This window comes from Protopterus annectens, chromosome 13.part0 (genome assembly GCF_019279795.1).
Source record: "Protopterus annectens isolate FY-2018-M chromosome 13.part0, PAN1.0, whole genome shotgun sequence".
Taxonomy (NCBI): Eukaryota; Metazoa; Chordata; order Ceratodontiformes; family Protopteridae; genus Protopterus; species Protopterus annectens.
The window spans coordinates 1,289,387,937-1,289,411,060 of NC_056747.1; the positions used below are offsets into that span (position 1 = coordinate 1,289,387,937).

The 23,124-nt window shown below is 42.3% G+C and overlaps 1 protein-coding gene across 1 annotated transcript in view; it reads right to left on the bottom strand.

Annotated features, from left to right (window-relative positions):
- Nucleotides 1-3,050: 3,050 nt before the first annotated feature.
- Nucleotides 3,051-23,124, bottom strand: part of CBX1 (chromobox 1) — a 494,455-nt gene continuing 474,381 nt past the window's right edge. Inside the window, 2 exon segments of the mRNA XM_044055314.1 lie at nucleotides 3,051-4,156; nucleotides 8,246-8,340. Of these exon segments, the coding sequence (XP_043911249.1) occupies nucleotides 4,012-4,156; nucleotides 8,246-8,340 (240 nt within the window). The 3' untranslated portion in view covers nucleotides 3,051-4,011.

Genomic DNA, 23,124 nt, shown 5'->3' on the forward strand with positions numbered 1-23,124 from the left:
GTAACTCTCTTTTGTGTTTACAGAGCCTTTTCTCAATCCCTCTAAAAGACAGCTAAGTTCCATGTATACATCTGCTGTTTAACTGTGAAGAAAACAAAAGAAAATAGCCAAAGCAATGAATTTCATCCCACTGATCTCAGAACTACAAATGAATGTCTGTAATCAATCTTGTAAATGTCCTGTTTTCTACAAAGCAAGCTCTTCCCAATGATGGTCACTTTCTGTATACATGTCCGATATCCAACTACAAAAATGAAACAAAGATCACAGTAGTATATTTCATCATGCTGCTCTTGTACATATGCACTAACATCCCCCTGGCAAGCCTCTATAAAAACAGTTTTACAAGTAATATCCTTTTGTTTTCACAGTCTGCCACCCCATCCCCACCTTTGTACATCCTGATCTGATTTACAACTCTGACGAAAGTAAAAAGTGATAATGGTCAAAGTAATGGATTTCATCTTGCTGCTCTTGTATACATGCCCCTTAATATGTGACCATTGTAATTAAATAAAACAAATACAAGAAAACTGAACAATTCATTGGCATGGGTAGTATACTACCACTGCCCACAGAAATATCTGTCATTCTGCTAGCATTTGTTTATTTAGAACATTCTTTGAACAGAAAATTGACTCTGATGACTGGAGTATCCACTCTCAGTAGTGCTCACGTAAAATGACAAGTCATCACACAAGATAACTGGCCACTTTGAGCAACTTATTTCAAGTGCTTACCTCACAGGGTACCAAGGCAATGTAGTTACTAATCATGGCCTGTTAATGTCTGTCTGCTTGTGGTGGGAGGGTGAACAGACATACCAATTATATGGCACACCACAGTTCTGAGGGGGAGTGATCATTCCTTTTGTAAATTGTTTATGTTAATTACCTATTTAACAACACTATAATACTATTTAATACCACAATAATGAGAATACTAAATGAAGCAAGCTACAATTAACCTTCAAAGATGGACTGACACCAAAAACAAAAGTGCTTAGGTACTGAAACATGACTTGAAACTTTAGTTGTAAATAGTCTGTGCTACGAACTGGAAAGGCTGCAGAAATACCTCACAAAGACGATTACTGGACTCAAACAGATGCCCTACAAAGACCACCTCAAAAAACTCCAGCTTTACTCCGTCTCATATTGCCTACTCAGAGGCAATCTCTGCCTAACATACAAAGCTATGTCAAACACAGAGCTGTTGGACATGCTACACTTAAAGAAATCCCAATCCCTCTGAGCTACACGATCTAGGGACCTAAACCTTGTCACCACAATAAACAGAACATGCTGGAGGTATAGATTCCTGTCCCAGAGACTTCCCATACTCTGGAACAAACTACCTATCTATATCAAACAAAGCTCCTCACTAGCACTCTTCAGGAAAAATCTTGATGATTGGATGGGGGAATAGGAAATCACCCCAGGGATCACCTCTGGGGCTCTGCTTGACAAGGGCACAGGAAAATAATTTTCTTGGGTAGCAAAAGCCAGGGTACCTTTTTGGCTAGGCTTATATAGGCCCTAGGGCCAATAGCCCAATACCTACCTATGAACCTATGAATGACTGAATGGTACAGTTCCTGTGGTCTGTGCTACGACTGAATGATACAGTTTCTATGGTCTGTGCTACGACTGAATGGTACAGTTCCTGGGGTCTGTGCTACGACTGAATGGTACAGTTCATGTTGTTGCTGGCATCCTTGTAATTATACATCCATCTACAAAACAACTACAAATTTATTTTTGTGCTTTAGTTTTCCAATCCAAGTGGTTCAGTTTCAGCATTCTGCATTGTTAGTTCAATGTCACTGAGCTCTGGTTTCCTGATAATGTACCAAAGAAGTAGTGTGTGTGTGTGTGTGTGTGTATCTGGACTGTTCTGGTCAATACCTCTGGTGACGAGATTACTGTTAAAGGGTTAAATGCTTGTAAACAAACATCAGTAGAAACTCACAATCTGAAATATTATGGTCCAATTTGAGGAGGCACAAACAAAAGGAGCTGATTGAAAGATGCTGATGAGTTTAGTTCTAAAATCCTAGGTCAGACTCGCTTTACATTCACTGGCAGACTGAAGACTACATGCAAGTCAATTAACACAACTGAGTTTCCAGGCCAACCCTAAAAACATACACTTCTAGAAAGTGGACTCACTTGGTTAAACAAAAGACACAAAAGCAATATCTGCACAGCACAAAGATATTACCCTGCTTTTATTTAAATGTCCGACTGACGGGTGGTGCAGTGGTCCAGCGGTTAACGTTGTCGCTTCACAGCAAGAGGTTCTCTGGTTCAATTCTCAGCTGGGGTGCCTTCTGTGTGGAGTTTGCATGTTCTCCCTCCGTACGTGTGGGTTTCCTCCTACATTCTAAAGACATGCGACTGGAGTGTTTCTCCACGGGCCCCCTGCTGAAAATAGGCTCTGTGGAGCCTAGTCGGACTTTCCCGGTCAATAAATGTTAAAGGTCAATAAATGTTAAATAAATAAAATAAATAAATAAATCTGAATTCAGTAACAGCAAAGTACTTAGGAGGGAGTGGTTCCCCTTACTACCTACCCTCTGTGGTGAAGTGCAAGTAATTAATGCAGGTAAACTACAAAAAACACTGTTGAAAACTCTTCTTTGGTAAACAAACACCCAATATTTTTTCTACAGGCAAATACTCTCTCTCTGATAAAGGAAACATACCCTCCCTCAAAAGTTTATCAACTGTATTTCAAGACCTAATGAAAAAATAACAATCACCAATGATATGCCAAATTCGAAATATATTTCTGTACAGAAGGTGCTGTCAACATCATAACAGCTATTAAAAAAAGGTAATGTAAAAAACATTCCAGTTAAAATACTCATATTAAAATTAAGGTACTACAGGCCATTACATTAACCTTTCATAACACTGCTACTTTGAATTGTGTGATTCAAATACCTGATTTCTTCATTTTTTTTTGTTAACTGGCTATATTCTTGCTAAAACAACACAAAGTTAAATCATCAATGACTTCAAAGATAGATAAACTTAAGGAAACGCTTTTATAAATCTATTTTTTATTGAAATGACCAGCAGAAAAAAAATAGTAAGAAAGCAGACAAACATTTACTTTACATAAAAACTAGGTTATCACAAAATCTAAACACATGCTTTAAAAAAAGGTGGAGCTAAATGCTACATAATCTTCCCACCCAAAAATGAAGGTACCATGGCAGGGCCTTTGAATATTAAGCACATCGAACATTATGTCAGCATAATTTTAATGATTGGGTTTTCCACCCCATTCTTCATTAGTAATAGGCTTGACCCTGATCAATAAAAGTCCACGACAGAGTTTTTTTTTTTGAAGGGGGAAGGAGGACACCCGAAAACATTCAGTACAAACTGAATGGTCTCAGTTCCACATTTGCAAATGCATTTGTTCATCATAAGGTATCCAGCTTCTAAGAAAACCGTATTCACATGAAATGTGTTTTCTAGTATGCCATCGGCACATTGTTGGCACAGGGCATTATTTCTGGTCTGCATCCATAATGACTTAAAAGTACAGCAGAACTAATCTGGTCTATATACAAAAGAAGAGAGTTTAACCTAATTAGGCAGAAAACCAGCCTGTCGACTTACTAAATACATTAATTAAAAGCAAGTGCATTTCAAGATAAAGATGTTCAACTGAACACAAGCTACTCTGGAAAAAAATGCCATACACGAATCCTAATACTACTGAGAGTGACAAATATAAGAAAATAAATGACAGCGTTGACTAAAGAAAGGCTTACAATTCGGTATTTACTTATGTTTCCAGGAACAAATTTATCTTAACTGCAGATTCTAAGTAAATATGTTAAAATACAACAGTCTAAAAGAAAAAGCAGGACTAATGCATTTCCATCTTTTAACCTAACTTGTACAACTATACATTTTATTTTTACAAAGAAAGTTCTTTTTTTTTTAAAAACAACCTGCATCAGTACAAAGAAAGACGCATGGCTTTTCAATGTTAATTTTTATCCTCTTTCTTCTCGTCCTCCTCTGAGGGGTATGAATGCCACGTCAGTCTTTCCTCATAAAATGAAATGACGACTTGTGGACACTTGATATTGGCTTCTTTTGCAGGAACAAGATCTGCTTCATCAGAATTTTTCCTGTGAACCATAAATTATGTGTATTAAGTTTAACAAAAACATTGAGAGCTACCAATTTACTTTTAAGAAAATACATAAGAGTAGAAACTTACCGTAACTGTGGATGTCAGAGAGCGGTCACTGTTACAATTGTGACATTCAGGACTTTAACTGACGACAAGCTATACTTCCTGACTGAGTGGACACTCTCTCATGGGTGTCAGGACGTCAGTGCTACAAGAGGAACGTCTGCCCATGCCAACTTTACTTTTTTTTTTTTTTTTTGCCCAGGGTCCCCCTCTGCCAAAGAAGAGGTCTGAAGTCATAGACAGGCCAAAAGATAAAGATCCCCAAGGAAAAACTCAAACAGAAGACCCGTAAGCCGTCTCACTAGGACACAAGTCAAGCCCAAGAAAGGTAGGCATCTGGCCAAAGTACTAAGAAAGAGAAGGTAGGAGGAAAGATCAATTAGTAAACCCACTCTAACCCATATATGCTCAAGGAAAGAAAACGCAAGGTATGAGCCATGCTTGCATATCTACAATTATGTTCATTTCCTACACGACTGTACAATGTTCATTTCCTGCACAACTGTATAATGTTCATTTCCTACACAACTGTAGGATGTTCATTTCCTACACAACTGTACAATGTTCATTGCCTGCTTCAGCTGATAACTTTTTGCATGTGGCCAATCTATGATGTCTCACTAATTCATTTCCTGATGGAGAATTTCTCAGAGCAAAGAAAGTGCTTTATGGAAGACGAGCTTCAGTAAGGTACTCATGATACAGTATCAAGACTTAGTAATAGAGGTTTGTGGATAACAGAGTCTTCAGTCCGTCTCCCAACTGAAATGTCGGCACTCGATATGCTGACTGCCGAAATGCCAAAAAGACTGAAAACCCAGAGAGGAAAGAATCTCAAAAATTGCTTTTCTCCTTAAAAGGTCTTTTTGCAAGCCCTCCCCCACACTCACTCCATGTAGGGAAAAGCCCCCTAACCCACCTAAACTTGTATACACCAAACTCAAGAGATCTCCATACTTCAGAGAAAAGGGAATATTCTGAGAAATGGCATCTCGGACTTAGTGTATGTAAGGCCATTCCTTTGGCCATTCAGTCTCTGTGTTTCAGGATTCGCTCTAGCAGGTCATGACATTTCAAATGGTTATCCCGTAGTCCACCATGAACATTAATCAACCTGAACTGTGGGGGTCATGACAGGAAGATAGTCCTTCAGGAGTTTAACTTATAGTCTAGCATTTTTCTTTGCTACTTATTATATACTCCCTTTACTGACAGGGTGCATATAAGAAGTACTGGTATATCATTAATAATCATTCATTCCATTCTTTTTTTTTTCAGAAATAAAGGCAGAGTCTGAAGATCACAGAACTTACAAAAGGGAGCTCTGTAGGGAAGCTACTAGCTAGCATCCAATTAATGGCCACTTTATCAAGGTTATGCAATCACATGGTTGTTATATTAAGGCAGTGATACATAGATTAAGATGCTCCTGGGATATTACATAGGTTAATATGCAGAACAGATGTGCTAAGAGTAAACACACCTAACGCATAACCGACATTAAAATGCAGCCCTTAGCAGTTCTGTGGCAATCTATTTTAAACTTCTTCATTGTCAAAATCAATTTTTGTAATGTATCACTGTTTTACCCTGAGTTTACTAATGTCAGATATACTCTACTAAGAAAGGAAGCACCGTTACTTTTTTATATTACTCTTCAACCCAAGGACCTTTATAACAAGCTCATCATGACAATTTACGCATCATTTACGTTCGTTAACTTAAGATAAATTTATGGATCTGGACTCATGCACACCCATGATTTTACCTGCATATGTAATAAAGGCAATATTTTACTGGTTTAAATAACTAGTTCTCTCTTACAGGCAGCCTCTCAGTTTTGTATTATGTTAGTCTGACTTTAGAACCTTATAAAAGCAACTGGCTAGGGCACAAACTTGTTTAGAATAAAGTTATGTTTTTTATGCTCCAAGGAGGAAATCAATCTGTAACTGGAACACTATTTTGACCCACTGGGATCCCTTTGATGTTCAGCTGGGACAAGTACTATTTCTTTGATTGTGTTGCCATCCCCACAACCCTTTTTTTTTAAACTGCTGCCCTGAAAAGTCAGTCACTACTGACTTCAGATTCTTTCCCTGTCCTCTCTCTCTCTGCTCCTAGCCAGGGTCTATCATACTGGGGCAATCCCCAATGCAACCCATCCCTAATAAAAACAAACACCCCAAATGGGCATAACCAAAAATAAAAATGCGCGTGTCCCATCCGTCTCAATGGAACAGCCTGTGACCCACTTATCCGTCTGGGTGGCACAGTCTGTGTCCCACACGTCTGTCTGGGTGGCACAGTGCGTCCCACACGTCCGTCTGGGTGGCACAGTGCGTCCCACACGTCCGTCTGGGTGGCACAGTGCGTCCCACACGTCCGTCTGGGTGGCACAGTGAGTCCCACACGTCCGTCTGGGTGGCACAGTGAGTCCCACACGTCCGTCTGGGTGGCACAGTGCGTCCCACACGCCCGTCTGGGTGGCACAGTGCGTCCCACACGCCCGTCTGGGTGGCACAGTGCGTCCCACACGCCCGTCTGGGTGGCACAGTGCGTCCCACACGTCCGTCTGGGTGGCACAGTGCGTCCCACACGTCCGTCTGGGTGGCACAGTGCGTCCCACACGTCCGTCTGGGTGGCACAGTGCGTCCCACACGTCCGTCTGGGTGGCACAGTGCGTCCCACACGTCCGTCTGGGTGGCACAGTGCGTCCCACACGTCCGTCTGGGTGGAACAGTGCGTCCCACACGTCCGTCTGGGTGGAACAGTGCGTCCCACTCGTCCGTCTGGGTGGAACAGTGCGTCCCACTCGTCCGTCTGGGTGGAACAGTGCGTCCCACACGTCCATCTGGGTGGAACAGTGCGTCCCACACGTCCGTCTGGGTGGAACAGTGCGTCCCACACGTCCGTCTGGGTGGAACAGTGCGTCCCACACGTCCGTCTGGGTGGAACAGTGCGTCCCACACGTCCGTCTGGGTGGAACAGTGCATCCCACACGTCCGTCTGGGTGGAACAGTGCGTCCCACACGTCCGTCTGGGTGGAACAGTGCGTCCCACACGTCCGTCTGGGTGGAACAGTGCGTCCCACATGTCCGTCTGGGTGGAACAGTCTGAATCCCATCTGTCTGGGTGAGGGATGGTCATACTGGGGTCAGCCAACTAGTGTGTTATGATGAAAGCCCCATCATGCTGGTTTATATACACAGGACGAGGGATGCAATGAACACTGCTAGGAAAATATACCGTGTGTGTGTGTATGTATGAGAGACTGTGTGTGTGTGTGTGTGTGTGTGTGTGTGTGTGTGTGTGTGTGTGTGAGTGTGAGAGTGTGAGTGTGTGTATGTATGTGTGTGTACTCCCTTTAAAAAAAAATAACAGCAGTAATAAGTAAAAACAAAAATATTTTAACAATTCACTATACATTTTCCATTAATTAATTTCTTCATTGTAGCTGACATTTACCCAATCAGTTATATTTGTCTAATAAAGCTTCGAGTTTAGTCCAAAGCTTTGAATTTAGTCTAAGACAATTTGGAAACTCCCCATACATTCATTTCTTTTTGACACACAATAGTGGCTAATTCAACTAACCTATCAAAATTAGGAACCGATTTACTTTTCCATTTTGCAGCAATTATGTTCCTTGTTATTGCTAATAATGACATTATACAAGTGTACTCTTTCTGATCCCTTATCACACTCCTGCAAGGTAGACCCAATGTGATTTGGCATTCTCCCCCAGGATCGGGCAATGGTGCTCCCACCTCAGTATTTCTTTCCCTTAATCCTTCTGACAGAGGTGACCAGGCTTAATGGTTAACCCCAAGTTACTCTAGGTTGCAATTAGAGTGTCATCTCGTTACAAAACAGAGCTAACAGAATACTTTTATGAAAATCTGTAACTTCTGATAGTGATATTTTTTCATTATCAAAAGCTACAAGCCATTCTGTTAGATTAGGTCTTGCTGAAGGGCATTTCTCCTGTAGTATAACATAAAATAAAGCAGATGCTTACCATTTCATAAGGAACATAAGTTCTCCACTTGAATCTGTTGCTCCTATGATACGTTGGGGTTCCAGACCTCTGTCAAACCCTCTAGGCTTCTCTGCCTGAAAGAGAAATTACGAACTTTAGTTTTGAGATTTACTTTCACTCAACAAAAACTACTTAATGTGAAACACTCCTCACAACAGTGGATCTTCCAGATAGTAGAAAAGTACACTCTGTAAGACATTTAATATAACAACACAACTTCAAGGAAAAAAGTCAAGACATCTGGGTTTATCCACTTTGTTTCATTGTTTTGGCAAGAATTCCAGCCACTATTGCTATCTCCCCAACAAGGAGACAAAGCGGGTCCTGTTTTGGCTTAGATACTGCTATAAGTTGCACAAGTTGCCTCCTTACATCGTTGCACCATTCCACATTTTCTTCTAATCTCTGGGCCTGCTTTCTCTGCAAAGGATCCCTACTTATAATAAGCAGACAAGTATACCTAGGTGACTACATTAGCAAAGTGTCTAGCAAAGTAACAAAGCTATACATAACAACACTAATTCTTTACATAAAAAAGAAACAAAAATTCCTACTATGAAATAACATTGCAGCTAAACCTGGTTATTCAAGAAAAAGCACATGTATATACTTATATCAACCTAGATAGTTAATAAATCATACATTTACATATCCACAACACAAATATTACAACAAAATGAAAGAGTGGACTGTTTCCAATAAATAAGGAAAAAGTTTTCTTATTGCACAATACAAAAATGTTGCTAACAGAAAAGCAGCAGGTAAACTGTTGCGGTACACTGATAACCATAGTAGCAGTTTTTTTAAAACAAGTCTTCAGGGAGAAACCTAAGGAACATGAAAACAGTCATAAAGGGACCAAAGCACAACAGCATGGATGCAGGAGGCCTCACACAGTACACGTTCACAGTGTTACTTCTGTTGGTGCTCATTATATATGGGAATCGGCAACAAGCTGAAGCACAACTAAATGCAACAGCTCTGCTTACACAAGTGCGTGCCGGCAGTCCACAGGCAACGATGGATGTCTGTGTTCAGGATGAAACTGAACATAAAAAACTGCCATCTTCGTGTCCCCGCCACCTTTTTTGCCAGCAAACCCAGCAGAGGTCATGTCTAATGTATAGAAGGGCCCACTTTGAACCAACCAAAAACTTTGAAAGTTAACCATTATAGAATTCCAATATGAAGTCTTAGGCTCCCACTTTGTGTGTGTGTGTGTGTGTGTGTGTGTGTGTGTGTGTGTGTGTGTGTGTGTGTGGGGGGGGGGGCTCCCAATCTGGAAACAGTCCTATTCCCCAAGGAATTCTCAAAGGGGGAGGCTTACTATCACTCAACCATCCCCAATTTAAAACAGTCATTCGTAAAATAGCCTTTTCATGAACAGGTCCGGCTCTCCACAACAAACTACTGGCTAAAACAAGGAATCAAGCTACTTAGTCCCTTTCTGAAAACTCTTCAAGGAAGTTGCTTGTAAAAACTTTAGGAATAACAGGTAAATTCTTTATAAAGCTTAAAATTCTAAAAATCCTTACAGTCTCTTAACTGTTTCCCTTTGCCACTTAACTCTTCTTACACCAGTGTTCCTTTCTTGGCGTATAGGCCTAGCCTTGCTATTTCTACTTTTTACTCACTTCTCTTTGCTGTCGCCCCCCCCCCCCCGAAGGAAATGAAATTTTAAAGCTTTAAGAAGCAATTTTGTATACCCAAACAGTACTGCAACCCATGTAAACTGATAAAACCTCATGTAAACTTGCTAGTTTATTAGAGATGTATGAGAAGTGTGTTAACAGAGTACCTTATAAAAACTGTATAACAATTACATGTGAACTTCAAGTTTTCCCAGCTATGTAAACTTAACACTCTATCATATCTGAAGTGTATATAATGTAAATTTACTTGCTCTATTTATTCCCTCTCAGCCCAGCTGAAGAGAGTATCTGGCACAGTCCATCTAACTGATTGCCAAATAGTAAATAAAGTCCGAGGCTTTAGTGAGGGAGACTTAAAAATATGGTATCCACAGGAGGAAGGTGGGTGTGAGTTTGCACTGTAACTTTGACCCTAACCAAACAGTCTGTCATACGTTCGCCTACTGTTATGGCAAGTCCTCATACAACTATACTATGTTCTCTGCATAGGGTTACAGCTGCAGCAGTATTCATTACATATGGGAATCAGCTACATAAACTTAGGTTAATTGGTTTGCCTATTGTTATGGTGAGTCTTCACACAACTGTACTATGTCGTCTGTATTGGCTCACTGCCTCAGCAGTATTCATTACATATGGAATTTTGATTACTGTAGCTCTCGCCAAACCCAGGAGGGGAAGAAATGCTTGTCAGCCTACCTCAGGTACGGTCTCATAGGATACTGTGAAAGAATGCCACTCTGAGCCTCACCCTACCCTTGTACTGTATTGTCCAATTTATAGAGTCCGAAGATATGGACTTTTGACCAATGTCCATCCCACAAATGGTCAGGGGTGGAATCTACCAAAAAAGGCCTCTGAAGTGGAGGCAGCTCTGCTCAAATGTGCCCTTCTGGACTCCTGCAGAGGCCTGCATTTCTTCTCGTAGCAGAAGACTTAAGGTAGCCTACAACTTGAGGAGTGTCTACTCTGTAACAGGTCTGCTCTTCTTACCCTGTGCATAGGCCACAGACAGCTGCTCTGTACATCACATGGATTTACTCTGCTCCAGGTAATAAGACAGCTACCTCTGGAGATCCAGAAATTGCAGGATTCCTTTCCTCTTTATACTGGGAGTTTGAAAAGAATAGCAGGAGCTGGAGAGACTGATTAAGGGACATTTATGAAACCATTTTTGGAAAGAAAATAAGATTTGTCCTGAAGCTCACCCTATCACTGGAGGTTACTAGGCTAATGGCCCTAGGGCCCTTACAAGCCTAGCAAGTACAACCCCTGTTCCCAAGAATATTAAGGTATTAAGTAGCACTAAGTCAACAACTACTGCCCCTGTCCAAGAGGGATACAGGCGAAACTCCTGGGGTGAATTTGTGGCTTCCCATCCAATCATCCAAACTAAGCTCAAATAAGGTCAGCAAGGGGCTCTGCTTCACCTAAATTGGAAGTTTGTTCCAAAGGAGAGGTAACCTCTGTGAGACGTATCTGTTTCTCCGGCAAGTCCTGTTGATGTCACATACTAGGTTGAGTTCCCTAAGGATAGTGCATCTTATACCACTTTATTTACGAATGTGCAGCATTTCCATTAGAGCAGGATCTGAGATTTCTTTATATGCAAGGCAAAGGTCACCTCTGAGTACTCTGTAGGACACAAGAGTATAGTGACAGTGATTTCAGTCTGTCAAAAGTATAACATATGCTGAAGACCCTGAATTTTCTTTGTAAGAAACCTCTGCGGTCTTTCCAGTTGCTGCAGGTGCTTGCTAAGGTGCATACCAAAGGCAGCACTGTACTCTACTATTGGCCTGATGAGTGAGGAGTACCAGGGAGTTATAACCTCTTTTTTTTCTAGATTCATTGCCCTTACTTAAGAGGTGGGTGATGTAGAAAGCCTTTCTTACTACTGTGTAGACGTGGTGGTCAAAGGAAAGGTTGCTGTCAACCTTTGTGCCCAAATCTCTCACCACTGACTGTGTGCTTAGGATGGTGTTATTAATGTGGTAATCTGCAGGGATGTTGCCCTTGCTGAAGGGGATTGATGCATTTTCTTGCACTGAGTTTTAGCCCATGACTTTGGCACCTGTCATTTGTCTGTGTAAGTCCCTCTTGTAGGATGCTGACATTTGGGGACTCAATAACTGCACTCAGTTTGCATTCATCAGCAAACTTTCTCAACCCGCTTACTCCACCCCTACCCCCCAATTCCCACCCACCCCTACTCTTACATTTGTATGTAACCAAAACCACACCCACGACCCATCACCCAATTCAACACAGTCCCTCCAGTTTCTCCACCTAAGACAGCCACTCCCCTCCCGTTCCACAATACACATACTACAACCATTTCACACAGAGCTAATCGGAGGAGGGGCACTAAGCAAAACTCTGATCTGTGAGATACAACATTAAGTATCCTGTTTTTTGCTTATTTTCCTAGTTACTGTTTCTTCTAAGTATTTATAGCACTTTTATTGTCTTCTGCATACTCTTTACTGTATTTTATAGCTATAAACTAATCTGCATGGTTGTACTAAAATTGTCTGCCTCATAGGGCCTGATAAATAAGGTTTTTACTGTCACACTGTTTGTGAATCTTTTCTAGCTAGTTTGACTGTGTGTAAAATATTAACTGGAAATGTTCTCCATTTATTTGTTTGTTCTGATTTCCTGCCAAGGAGTGTATCATAGAACTGATTTGTTTGCAGTTAAAAACATTCTCTAGAGTCTCCTAGCTCCTTTATCTGTTTAAAACTTTCATTTAAAGGCTCACTGCTGTTTTTCTGCTGTGATAAACATTTCAGTAGTATTTTCTGTCTAAGTAGTGTAGGTAGCAGCTGTAGCATTGTCCATATTTAGGATTGTGTTTCTGGGCCTAGTTGTTTGTTTGCAGAGGCTGTGTGTCTGAGAACATTTTCCAGGACATCTTAGTTTAGCAAAAGCCATTTTACACGTCAGTGAGAGTGTAGTGTTTATGGTCATTGGCTGATTGGGGTTACCTGGACTACGGCTTGCAGTAAGCACCTCATTGGTTCTTTCGAGCTTTTTAAAGTTGCTTCAGGTTTCAACCTTCTGTTAATTACGAAGTTACCTTGTGAGTGTTTCTGCCATTCCACACAGAGCTAATCGGAGGAAAAGCACTGAGCAAAACGCTGATCTGTGACATAAAATATTAAGTATCCTGTTTTTTGTTTATTTGTACTAGTTATTGTCTATTCTATATATTTATAACACTTTTGTCTGCTGCATACTTATTACTGTACTTTATAGCTATAAACTAATATGCATGGTTGTACTAAAACTGTCTGCCTCACAGGGTCTGATAAATAAGGTTTTTACTGTCACACTGTTTGTAAATCTTTTCTAGTTAGTTTCACTGTGTGTAAGGTATCAACTGGAAATTTTCTCTCATTTGTTAAATATCTGTTTGTTCGGATTTCCTGCCAAGGAGTGTATCACATAACTGACTTAGTCCCCCCCCCACACTATTGGCATCTTGTTCTTATATTTGGTGGCTTTGCAGTTGCCCACCCCTATTGTAAATTTGATCTGGGACACTCCTCCCAGTGTAGTGTAATTAGCTCATTCTACCCAATACAGAGAGAACATCTGAGAAGGCCAACCCACTTAGTTTCTTAACCTTGAATTATCTCCTGCCCTCCTTTCTACCTTTCCACTTTACTAAAAAAAACTTTGCTAGAATCTCCCTGTGATCTTACTGAATGTGCTTCTCATGCTGATAAGTATATTTTCTGGCACTTTTTAACTGTTCAGAGTTGAATAAAACAATAACTGAATTCAGTTCAGAATACATTTTGAATAAATTGCATTTATTTAAACTGTATTTGCTTTAATACTGCAACACACTCAAGTATGCTAGCTTGCACTGCACTTGAATTGTTTTTAGTGCTGTTTTAGCAGCTTTTCTGTAAAAAAAAATTCTAAGCTTGTTTCCTGCCTTTCCTGTAACCAGTCTAACCCAGATACAGATTTGCTGTATCCAGGATTGTCTGTAAGCTCCTGAGCCCCCCCCCCCAAACCTTTCTGTGTTGGAGGGAAGCCTTCTAGCTTATCAGTGGGAGTAGTAAGCACTAGGTAGCCTATCTACCACAAGAAAAGTGGTTTCTAGCCCAGAAATTGTAGTTTACTGGCCGTATGGGCAGTTTTTCTACCTCTTTCAACTTTTTGGTTTAAAATCCCGCGTTTGCGCTTGTTTCCCACTTTTCCTGTAACTAGCCTACTCCAGATACAGATTTGCTGTATCCAGGACTGTTTGTAAGTTTCTGAGCCTTCCAAGCCTTTCTGTGTTGGAGGGAAGCGTTCTAGCTTATCAGTGGAACTGGTTATCAGTGGAAATGGTAAGCACTAGGTAAGCCTATCTACCACAAGAGGAGTGGTTTCTGGCCCAGAAATTGTAGTTTGTTGGCCGTTTGGGCAGCTTTTCCATATCTTTCAACTTTCTGGTTTAAAAGCCCATGTTTGTGCTTGTTTCCCACCATTCCTGTAACTAGTGTAGTCCAGATACAGATTTGCTGTATCCAGGACTGTTTGTAAGCATCTGAGTGGTGGCCAAAGTCTGCTCTTCAATTTTTCCCTTAGATCTGCTAGTTCTCTCCTCTCCTGCACTTTTACTAACTTATTAGTCTAGCACTTTACCAGACTTCTTGTAGCAATTATTGTAGCACATAAAAGTGCTACCAGCACTAAACGTTCTACAAGGAAACAGCTCCAGTACTTATTATTAATGCCCACCCCTCCAGGCATGTCTAAGGATCAGTTCCCTGTGATTTCTCCTATTAACCTGGTGAACCTGGGCATCCTGAGGCAATGTAGCAACTGCCTCATGTACACTGACAACCCTCTCCTCTTACCTCCCAACACTCAGACTTGTGAGAGATACACTTATATATCCAAACTGGAAGCCACGCACTCTCCAGCCAAGACTGGAATAACTGGTCAAGAAGAGAAGGTCAACACTTGCACCACACCACATGGAACACATAGCCCTCCAGAACACATACCAGCACTGCCTTCATATAAAAACACAAACCACACACCCACCTTCGCGGTGGCTCTCAATAAAAATCTACCCAAACAGCAGAGACCTCCAAGGCAGAAATTCACCACCACACAACACTAATCACAAGACACAACTCTCCTAAACAGTATACCACTCAACCAAAGCCCCTAAGGCAAAACAGCATGCCCCAACAAACTAGTCATAAGTGACTCGATAGTGAGGCACACTGATGTCCCACTCACCTTCCCTTTTTCAACCTAGTAACAGTTGCCTGTCAGGCACCAGGATCCACCACATAACACATGCACTCAGGTCCCTCAACAACAGGTACAAATATGACTCTGTCATTCTACATGTGGGTGTGAATGACCTGAGACGTACCTCCCTAGACTACATGAAGAGAGGCATGGAGGAGCTCTCGGATTATGTAGCCCAGGCAGGTATGACCCTAGACCTGAGCAGCATCCTACCATCACCCAGAATGATACCACAGTACAGGCAGAAAATGATTGATTTCAACAACTGGCTAAGTTTCTGGTGTCATTCTAAGGGGATCCAGTATCTGTCTGCCTGGGATGACATGACTGACAGACCTCAATGCTTTGCCAGAGATGGCCTGCATCTGTCACCCCTGGGCTTCCGGATAATGGCCAAGGCTCTTGCTACCCCTGTAGTGCCTTTTTAGGCAGTGTTCCAAAGACCAAATTACCACCATAATAGCTACAAACAAATGCAATCTGAGGGTCATGCTGCTCAACACTAGAAGTCTACATCTCAAAATGCACTCGCTCAAAGCACTCCTTAAAATGGAGAACATAGACATTTATGCCATAACAGAGACCCGGTTCAAGGAAGCAGAAAGCACCCATGCACTACCAGGCTATAACTCATTCTACACCTTTCAGCCCCAGAACTCGGCCTGAAGCTCCAAGGTGGCGTTTCCATATTCATTAAAGATGCGTACACCTCCAGACTGGTAGCCCAACATAATGCATCTGATATACTTCAGGTGCAGCTAACCCTGGGTAAGACAGCGATTCAGGTCGTAGCCTGCTATAGGTGCCCAACCATGTTCCAAGACTCACACTCCATATTCCTGAGCACCCTGGAGAATATTAGGGTCCAACCTAACACACACATACCGGGCGACTTCAACTACCCCTCCATTAACAAAACTACTCATGTACTAATACACTTGCCCGTTTCCTGGAATTCATTAATTCCAATGCCTGGGATCAGCTCATTCTTACCCCCACTAGAGGTAGCAACATCCTTGACCTGGTCATTACTAACATGGGCGACCGTTGCACTACACCAATAGTCAACTCCTCCCTGGTTAGATCCAACCACAAACTAATCACCTTGGAAATCCACATACCACCACCCCCCCCCGCAAAGGTAACCACCACGAAAAACGTCTCCAACGCTAACTATGGGCTCCTAAAAACAGAGGTGGCCAACTTCACAGCACACATGCAAATGCAGAATAGTTGCATGACCGCCGAATCATACACCAATGCACTGTACAAACACGTAGACAAATGCATGGATCTCGCCATACCCAATCTGGTGGTCCCCTACCATAAACAAACTCTACAACAGAAGGAGGAAACTGATAGGGAATAAGGTGAAGTCCCAAGACTGGAAAAACTCCCTTATCAGCCTCAACAAAAAGTTGAGATCCCTCATCAAATCAAATCCTCTAAAGCTAGCTATGAAAACAGAATAGCAGCAGATAGTAAAGACAATCACAAGGCCTTCCATAGTTATGTAAAGAATCTCCACGGCAATACCCAGATTTGCTCTGAGCTACTGCACAATGTTACCTCCTATAATGAGCAGACAGATTCAGTGCCAACTTTACCCCACTCCTCCACCCAAAGGACCAGTTACAATCCAGTAGATTGCCAGGCACTCAGTATTACTGCTGCACAGGTTAAAACAGCACTGTCCAAAACCAAGAATACAGCTTCTATCTATGGGACCTGACAGTATCCCTGTCTGTGTTCTACATGAACTGCAGAGTGAACTGGCACCTCATCTGTGTGTCCTGTTCAATCACAGCCTCACCACAGGCTTTGTCTCTACCGAATGGCACACTGCTAGTCATCCCTCTCCACAAAGGAGGAGCGACTACAGACCCTGGGAACTACTGCCCCATTAGCCTGACGAGTCTGATATGCAAAGCTATGGAAAGCATCATCATGGACCTAATAAACAAGGATATAGGGAACCTCCAAACAATGGATCCTACACAGTTTGGTTTTGTGAAGGGTAGATCATGTCTGCTCAACTTGGTCAACTTCTTGTCAGTCACCAGAGCTGCAGATGAAGGCAAGGTGGTTCATACAGCCTACCTTCATCTGGTCAAGGCCTCTGATACCATTCCCCACTCAAGAATCCTAGAAAAACTCACTAAGCTAGGCATCAACCCCTATATCACTAGGTGGGTTGCAAACTGGCTCACAGGTAGAACCCACAGTGTGAAAGTAGCTGACTCCAAGTCAGACTGCTGACCAGTCATGAGTAGAGTCCCACAGGGTTCGGTCCTGGGTCCTCTCCTGTCTGGTTATCTACTTCTCTGAAGTCCAGGTCAACACGAAGGGACTCTGGCTGACAAAGTTCGCAGACAATTGCAAGTTGGGAGCTATTAACTCCCCAAGTGATGTTGACATCCTAGACTGGTATCAGAACCATGGCCTTAAGTTCAGTGCCAAAAAATGTATTGTCATCCCCTTTGGGAAAAAACTGGTTCCCATGAATTACCACATCAATGGTAGTCCACTGAACACAGAAGGTGTTACAAGAGATCTGAGAACACAGGCTGACAGCAACCTCTCTTTTGAAAACCACATTGCCACTGTGGTCAGAAACACCTTCTACGTGGCACATCTCATTACTAAGGGTTTTGCATCCAGGAAGAAAGAAGTCATTGTCTCTCTCTACTCTTCCCTCATTAGGCCAATCATTGAGTACAAACACCTGCAACAACTGGAAAGACCGCAAAAGTACCTCACAAAGAGGATCCTAGGCTTTAAACATTTGTCCTATATAGACAGACTCAAAAAACTCCAACTATTCTCTGTCTCATATCACCTACTTAGAGGTGATCTCTGCTTGACATACAAAGCCATGTCTGAACTAGCTCTGTTAGAAATGCTATATCTAAAGAAATCCCAATCCCTCCGCATCACACGTTCCAGAGACCTCAACCTCATTACCACAATCAACAGAACATGCTGGAGTTACAGGTTCATAACCCAGAGATTGCCCATGCTGTGGAATAGACTTCCCATACATGTCAAGCAGAGCACCTCACTGGCCCTCTTCAAGAGAAATCTTGAAGAGTGGATGGGAAATAGAAAATTCATGCCGGGTATCACTCCAGTGGCTTTACTCGACATAAGCACTGGGAACTAAGGTCGGGTGGCACTATGCCAGGGTAATCCTATGGGCTAGGCTTGTAAAGGCTCCAGGGCCATTAGCCTAGTACACACCTATGAACCAGCAGTACCCATATAAAACCTTACGAAGTATGAAAACCCTAAAAGAGAACTTTACTCTTCCTTACATCCTGTTCTATCCTACTCGTATTATATAACCTCTCCATACAAGACTCCTCTGAAACACACTACCCCTCCCCCATGTCACATCTCAAGACTTACACCACCTCATAATATCCAACTAATACACATAGCCTCAACACTCTTCCACACCACTAATACAGACTTTCACACACACACACACACACACACACACACACAGTCCTTCCACAGCTGACTAAATCTGAATGCTCCCTAAGACTCTCTAAGCTCCTGTACAAATTCTCTAAACTCCATCACTTTACCAAACAATTAAAACTCGCAGGTGACATCCATACCAATCCAGGTCCCACACCCACCCATGTATCACTACACTACCCATCTGAACCCAACCTTACACTACATCACAGAAACAAATCGTCCCTTCTCCTCAACATAAATATAAGCATAGCTAATAAAACCCACAATCTTCATATACTATTCCCCAGATATAGTTACATTAACAGAAACATGGCTAAAACCAGACATCAGCAATAATGAAATCAACTCCCACCAGGCTACAATATCTTACGGAAAGACAGAACAAACAAAAAAGGAGGTGGTGTCGCTGTCTTATACAAAGACCACCTATCACTTAACATCCTCAATATCACTATCCCAGACCCAGTAAATGCTGAGCTACTTCTAAACAAATTATCCATTAACTCCAACAAACATCTAAATATAGTAAGTGGATACATTCCACCAGACAATAACATTGCCCTTCTGGAAAACCTACTTCAATGGTGTACCACATCGCTCCCCCAAGAGACCATCCTAATGGGAGACTTTAATATTGATTGGCTCCTGTGTAGCTCTTCCACTCCACTACACACATCAACCTTTATGGCTTTACCCAAGTCATCACATCTCCCACCAGGACTGATAAAGCTTCTAAACGCAAATCCATACTAGACTGGATTCTAGTTAATTCTCCCCATCTATCATTCCACTCAGGCTGTCTACCCAACAGTCTAAGTGACCACTGCCCAGCCTTTTTCTTAATAGATTGCAGCCATACACCACATCAGACTGCCTTCCGTACAATTAGAAACAAAAAAATTTCATCCTAACAACTTTATCTCTGCCCTTAAAAATTGTTCCTGGGAACAGCTCAAACAATTGCCCTTGGATGAGGCAGTACTATCCTTCAACAACACTTTCCATGATATTCTTAACACCCTAGAAATATTAGAATCAAAGCCAATTATGCACTCTGGTTAACCAAAGAAACCAGATCCATACTCAAAGCCAGGGACAAGGCTGGGTTGCAGTTCCATAAGAACAAAACCAGCACTAAGCAGCAGTACCTCGAACTTAGAAACAAAGCTAAAAAAATCAATTAAAACTGATAAATCCAGCTACTACCACAACATTCAAACCAAACATCAAAATAACCCCAAATACTTCTGGGATGCAGTAAACAACCTACTGCAACCGGGTAAAACTTCAACCCCCACTCCAACAACTAACAGCTGTGAGAATGTAGCCACCCAATTCAACACTTACTTCACAGAATTCATTCAAACCCTCGCCAACAACCAAACTATGTCCAACCCTACCCCCTCTGAACCAAATCAAACCCACCCCCCAAAATAATACAAACCATTTCAACCTGCAGATTTTCTGCAAATTGCCTCAGATGCCATCTCCTACACAATAATCATACTTATAAATAGATCTCTAACTGAAGCTCATGTCACCACTATATGGAAAATCTCTCACAGTTTGCCTCTCCACAAAGGTAGTAGCTCCTGCGAACTTACTATTGCTCCATTGCCATCCTCTCCCCCTGTCTAAAATCCTGGAAACAGTAGTCCATTCCCAACTCATAGAATGCCTCCTATCTAATAATCTCCTATCCCATATGCAACATGGCTTTCACCCTGCACATAGCACCACAACAGCCCTACTATCCTTCACAAACATAGTCAATCAGTATGGAAACAAGTCCCAAATTGTATTAGCCATTTTCCTAGACCTGTCAAAGGCCTTTGACATGGTCAACCACACCAAACTCATTAAGGTCCTCACCTCCCATAAAGTACAGTTTTGTACCTACCATAAATGTAGATGTTCGAGTGTCTTCACTGCTGCAGTCATTACACTTGGGTTATCCTGCCGTCAGGCAGTCCCGCAGTCGGCCAGAGTTCCAAAGTCTTGGTCCGGCGTCGGTTGCTGTCGCCTCTTCCCTGACATCAGTGCGCCAGGGGTATACAAGATGCAGCCGACGCCATTTTCTTCAGTTTTTCTTGCCCCAGATGTCAGGTGCCCCCAAAAGGATAGGCAATACATATTGCTTACAAAACATACAGAAGGTAAAAACATAACCTTTAGTAGCCAGCAAATACACCACATAAAAAGTATAGTGTAGAAAGATATAGATAAGACCCAGCTAAGAAAGAGGGGAAGGCGGGTGGGTAACCAGGACTGCAGCAGTGAAGACACTCGAACATCTACATTTATGGTAGGTACAAAACTGTACTATGTTCATCGTGTTTCACTGCTGCAGTCATTACACTTGGGAAGAATCCCAAAGCTGAGTCAGGGTGGCTGGTTCCAGAGAGGATTTGGTGTGGCTATGAGGCCCTGCAGCACTGCAGTGGCAAAGCCAGCTCTGGATCTGGAGTAAAGAGGCAAATGGTAATGCTTGGTAAAGGTGTGCACTGAACTCCAAGTTGCAGCTTCCAGAATGTCCTTGGTAGGTACTCCTCTAAGATAGGCAGTAGAAGTTGCAGTTGCCCTGGTGGAATGTGGTCTAATGTTAGATGGTACAGGCTTCCCATGCTGTGTGTAGCAGAACCGGACACAGTGTCCTATCCACTTTGAAATGGTCTGCTTTGAAATAGCCTTTCCCTGTGATTTTGCAGCATAGGATACAAACAATTGCTCAGTTTTCCTGAAAGCTTTTGTTTTATCCAAGTAGAAGCGTAATTGTCTGTGTATGTCCAAGGAATGTAGAATTCTCTCCCCTTTATTCTGGGGGTTTGGATAAAAAGTTGGCAAGTGAATAGTTTGATTGAGAGCCACACTAGATACCACCTTAGGCATAAATGAAGGGTTTGTTCTTAAGGAAACCCTGTCTTGGTGAAAAATGATGAAGGGCTCCACTGCCATTAGTGCCTGTAGTTCTGAGACTCTTCGTGCTGAGGTTATTGCCAGTAGCAGGGCAGTTTTCCATGATATATATTTTATTTCTGCTGCATTGGCTGGCTGAAAAGGAGGTAAAGTGAGCTTTTCCAAGACAAAAATTGAGGTCCCAAGTAGGTGTTGGTGCTCTCCGCGGCAGTCTTATGTTTTTTGCCCCTCTGAGGTACTGCTTTAGCAATGGATGAGAGAAAATGGGAAGATCTGTGTTGTAATGAGCCAAAATGGCAGAAGCGTGGATCTTAATGGATGAGAAGGATAGTCCTTTGTCCAGCATCTCAGTTAAGAATTGTAGTATCTGAGGAATGTTAGGGACAAGAGGGTCAAGGCCTTGAGCCTGGTTCCAGGCACAGAATCTCTTCCACTTTTCTGAATAAGATTTCCTGGTGCTAGGCCTTCTGCCTTCCAAAATGACATTCATAACAGCTTTTGAGAGAGGTGTTGCCTGTTTGGCTAATGAATCTGCCATGCAGCCAGGGATAAGGTTTTGAGCTGACTGTGTAGGATCTGATTGTTTTGTTGAGTCAGCAGGTGTGGAATTTGAGGCAAAATTCAAGGTGGGCCTCGAGCTAAGTTCTTTAAGATTGGGTACCAATGTTGGCGTGGCCAGTCTGGAGCAATCAGAATCATCTGTGGTTTTTCTTGCCTGGCTTTTAGGAGAACATTCGAAAGGAGAGGCAGAGGAGGGAAGGCATAAACATGTAGGCTTTTCCAGCTGAACGAAAGAGCATCCACTTTCCATGCTTGTGTGTGATAAGTCCTTGTGCAGAATTTTTGTAGTTGGCAGTTCAGTGGGGTGGGGAGGCAAAGAGATGTCTGGGCACCCCAATTTTTGCATTAACATGCTGAAAACTTGTGGATTTAATTTCCACTCGTGAGGATCCATGATGTTTCTGCTGAGGTCGTCTGCCAGAGTATTTTTCTTTCCTGGCAGGAATTGTGCTTGCAGATTAACTTGATAAGTTAGAGCTGTGTTCCACAAAGTCATGGCTTGTCTGCATAGGGGGTAATAATGAGTGCCCCCTTGCTTGTTTATGTACCACATTACTGTGGTGTTGTCTGTCTTTAATAGTAATTGTCCTGGATGCAGAAGGTCCTTGAAAGCTGTTAGGGCATTTTGTACAGCCAACATCTCTTTTTGATTGATGTGTAGATGCATTTTTCTGTGGTCCACTTGCCCTGAATACATTTTTCTGCCATGTGTGCTCCCCAGGCGTAATCCGAAGCATCTGTTGTCAAAGTCTGCCTGGCTGTGGGTAGTGTGAAAGGCTGACCCTTGTTGAGGTGACACGCCTGTGCCCACCATCAAAACTCCTGTTGCAGGCAAGGAATTAGAGGTATTACCTTTTCCAAGCTGTGAGAGTGTCGATTCCAAACACTTTTTAGGTACCATTGTAATTTCCTCTTATGCAGTCTGGCATATGGAATTAGAAGTATGCAGGATGCCATGAATCCCAAAGCCTGCAG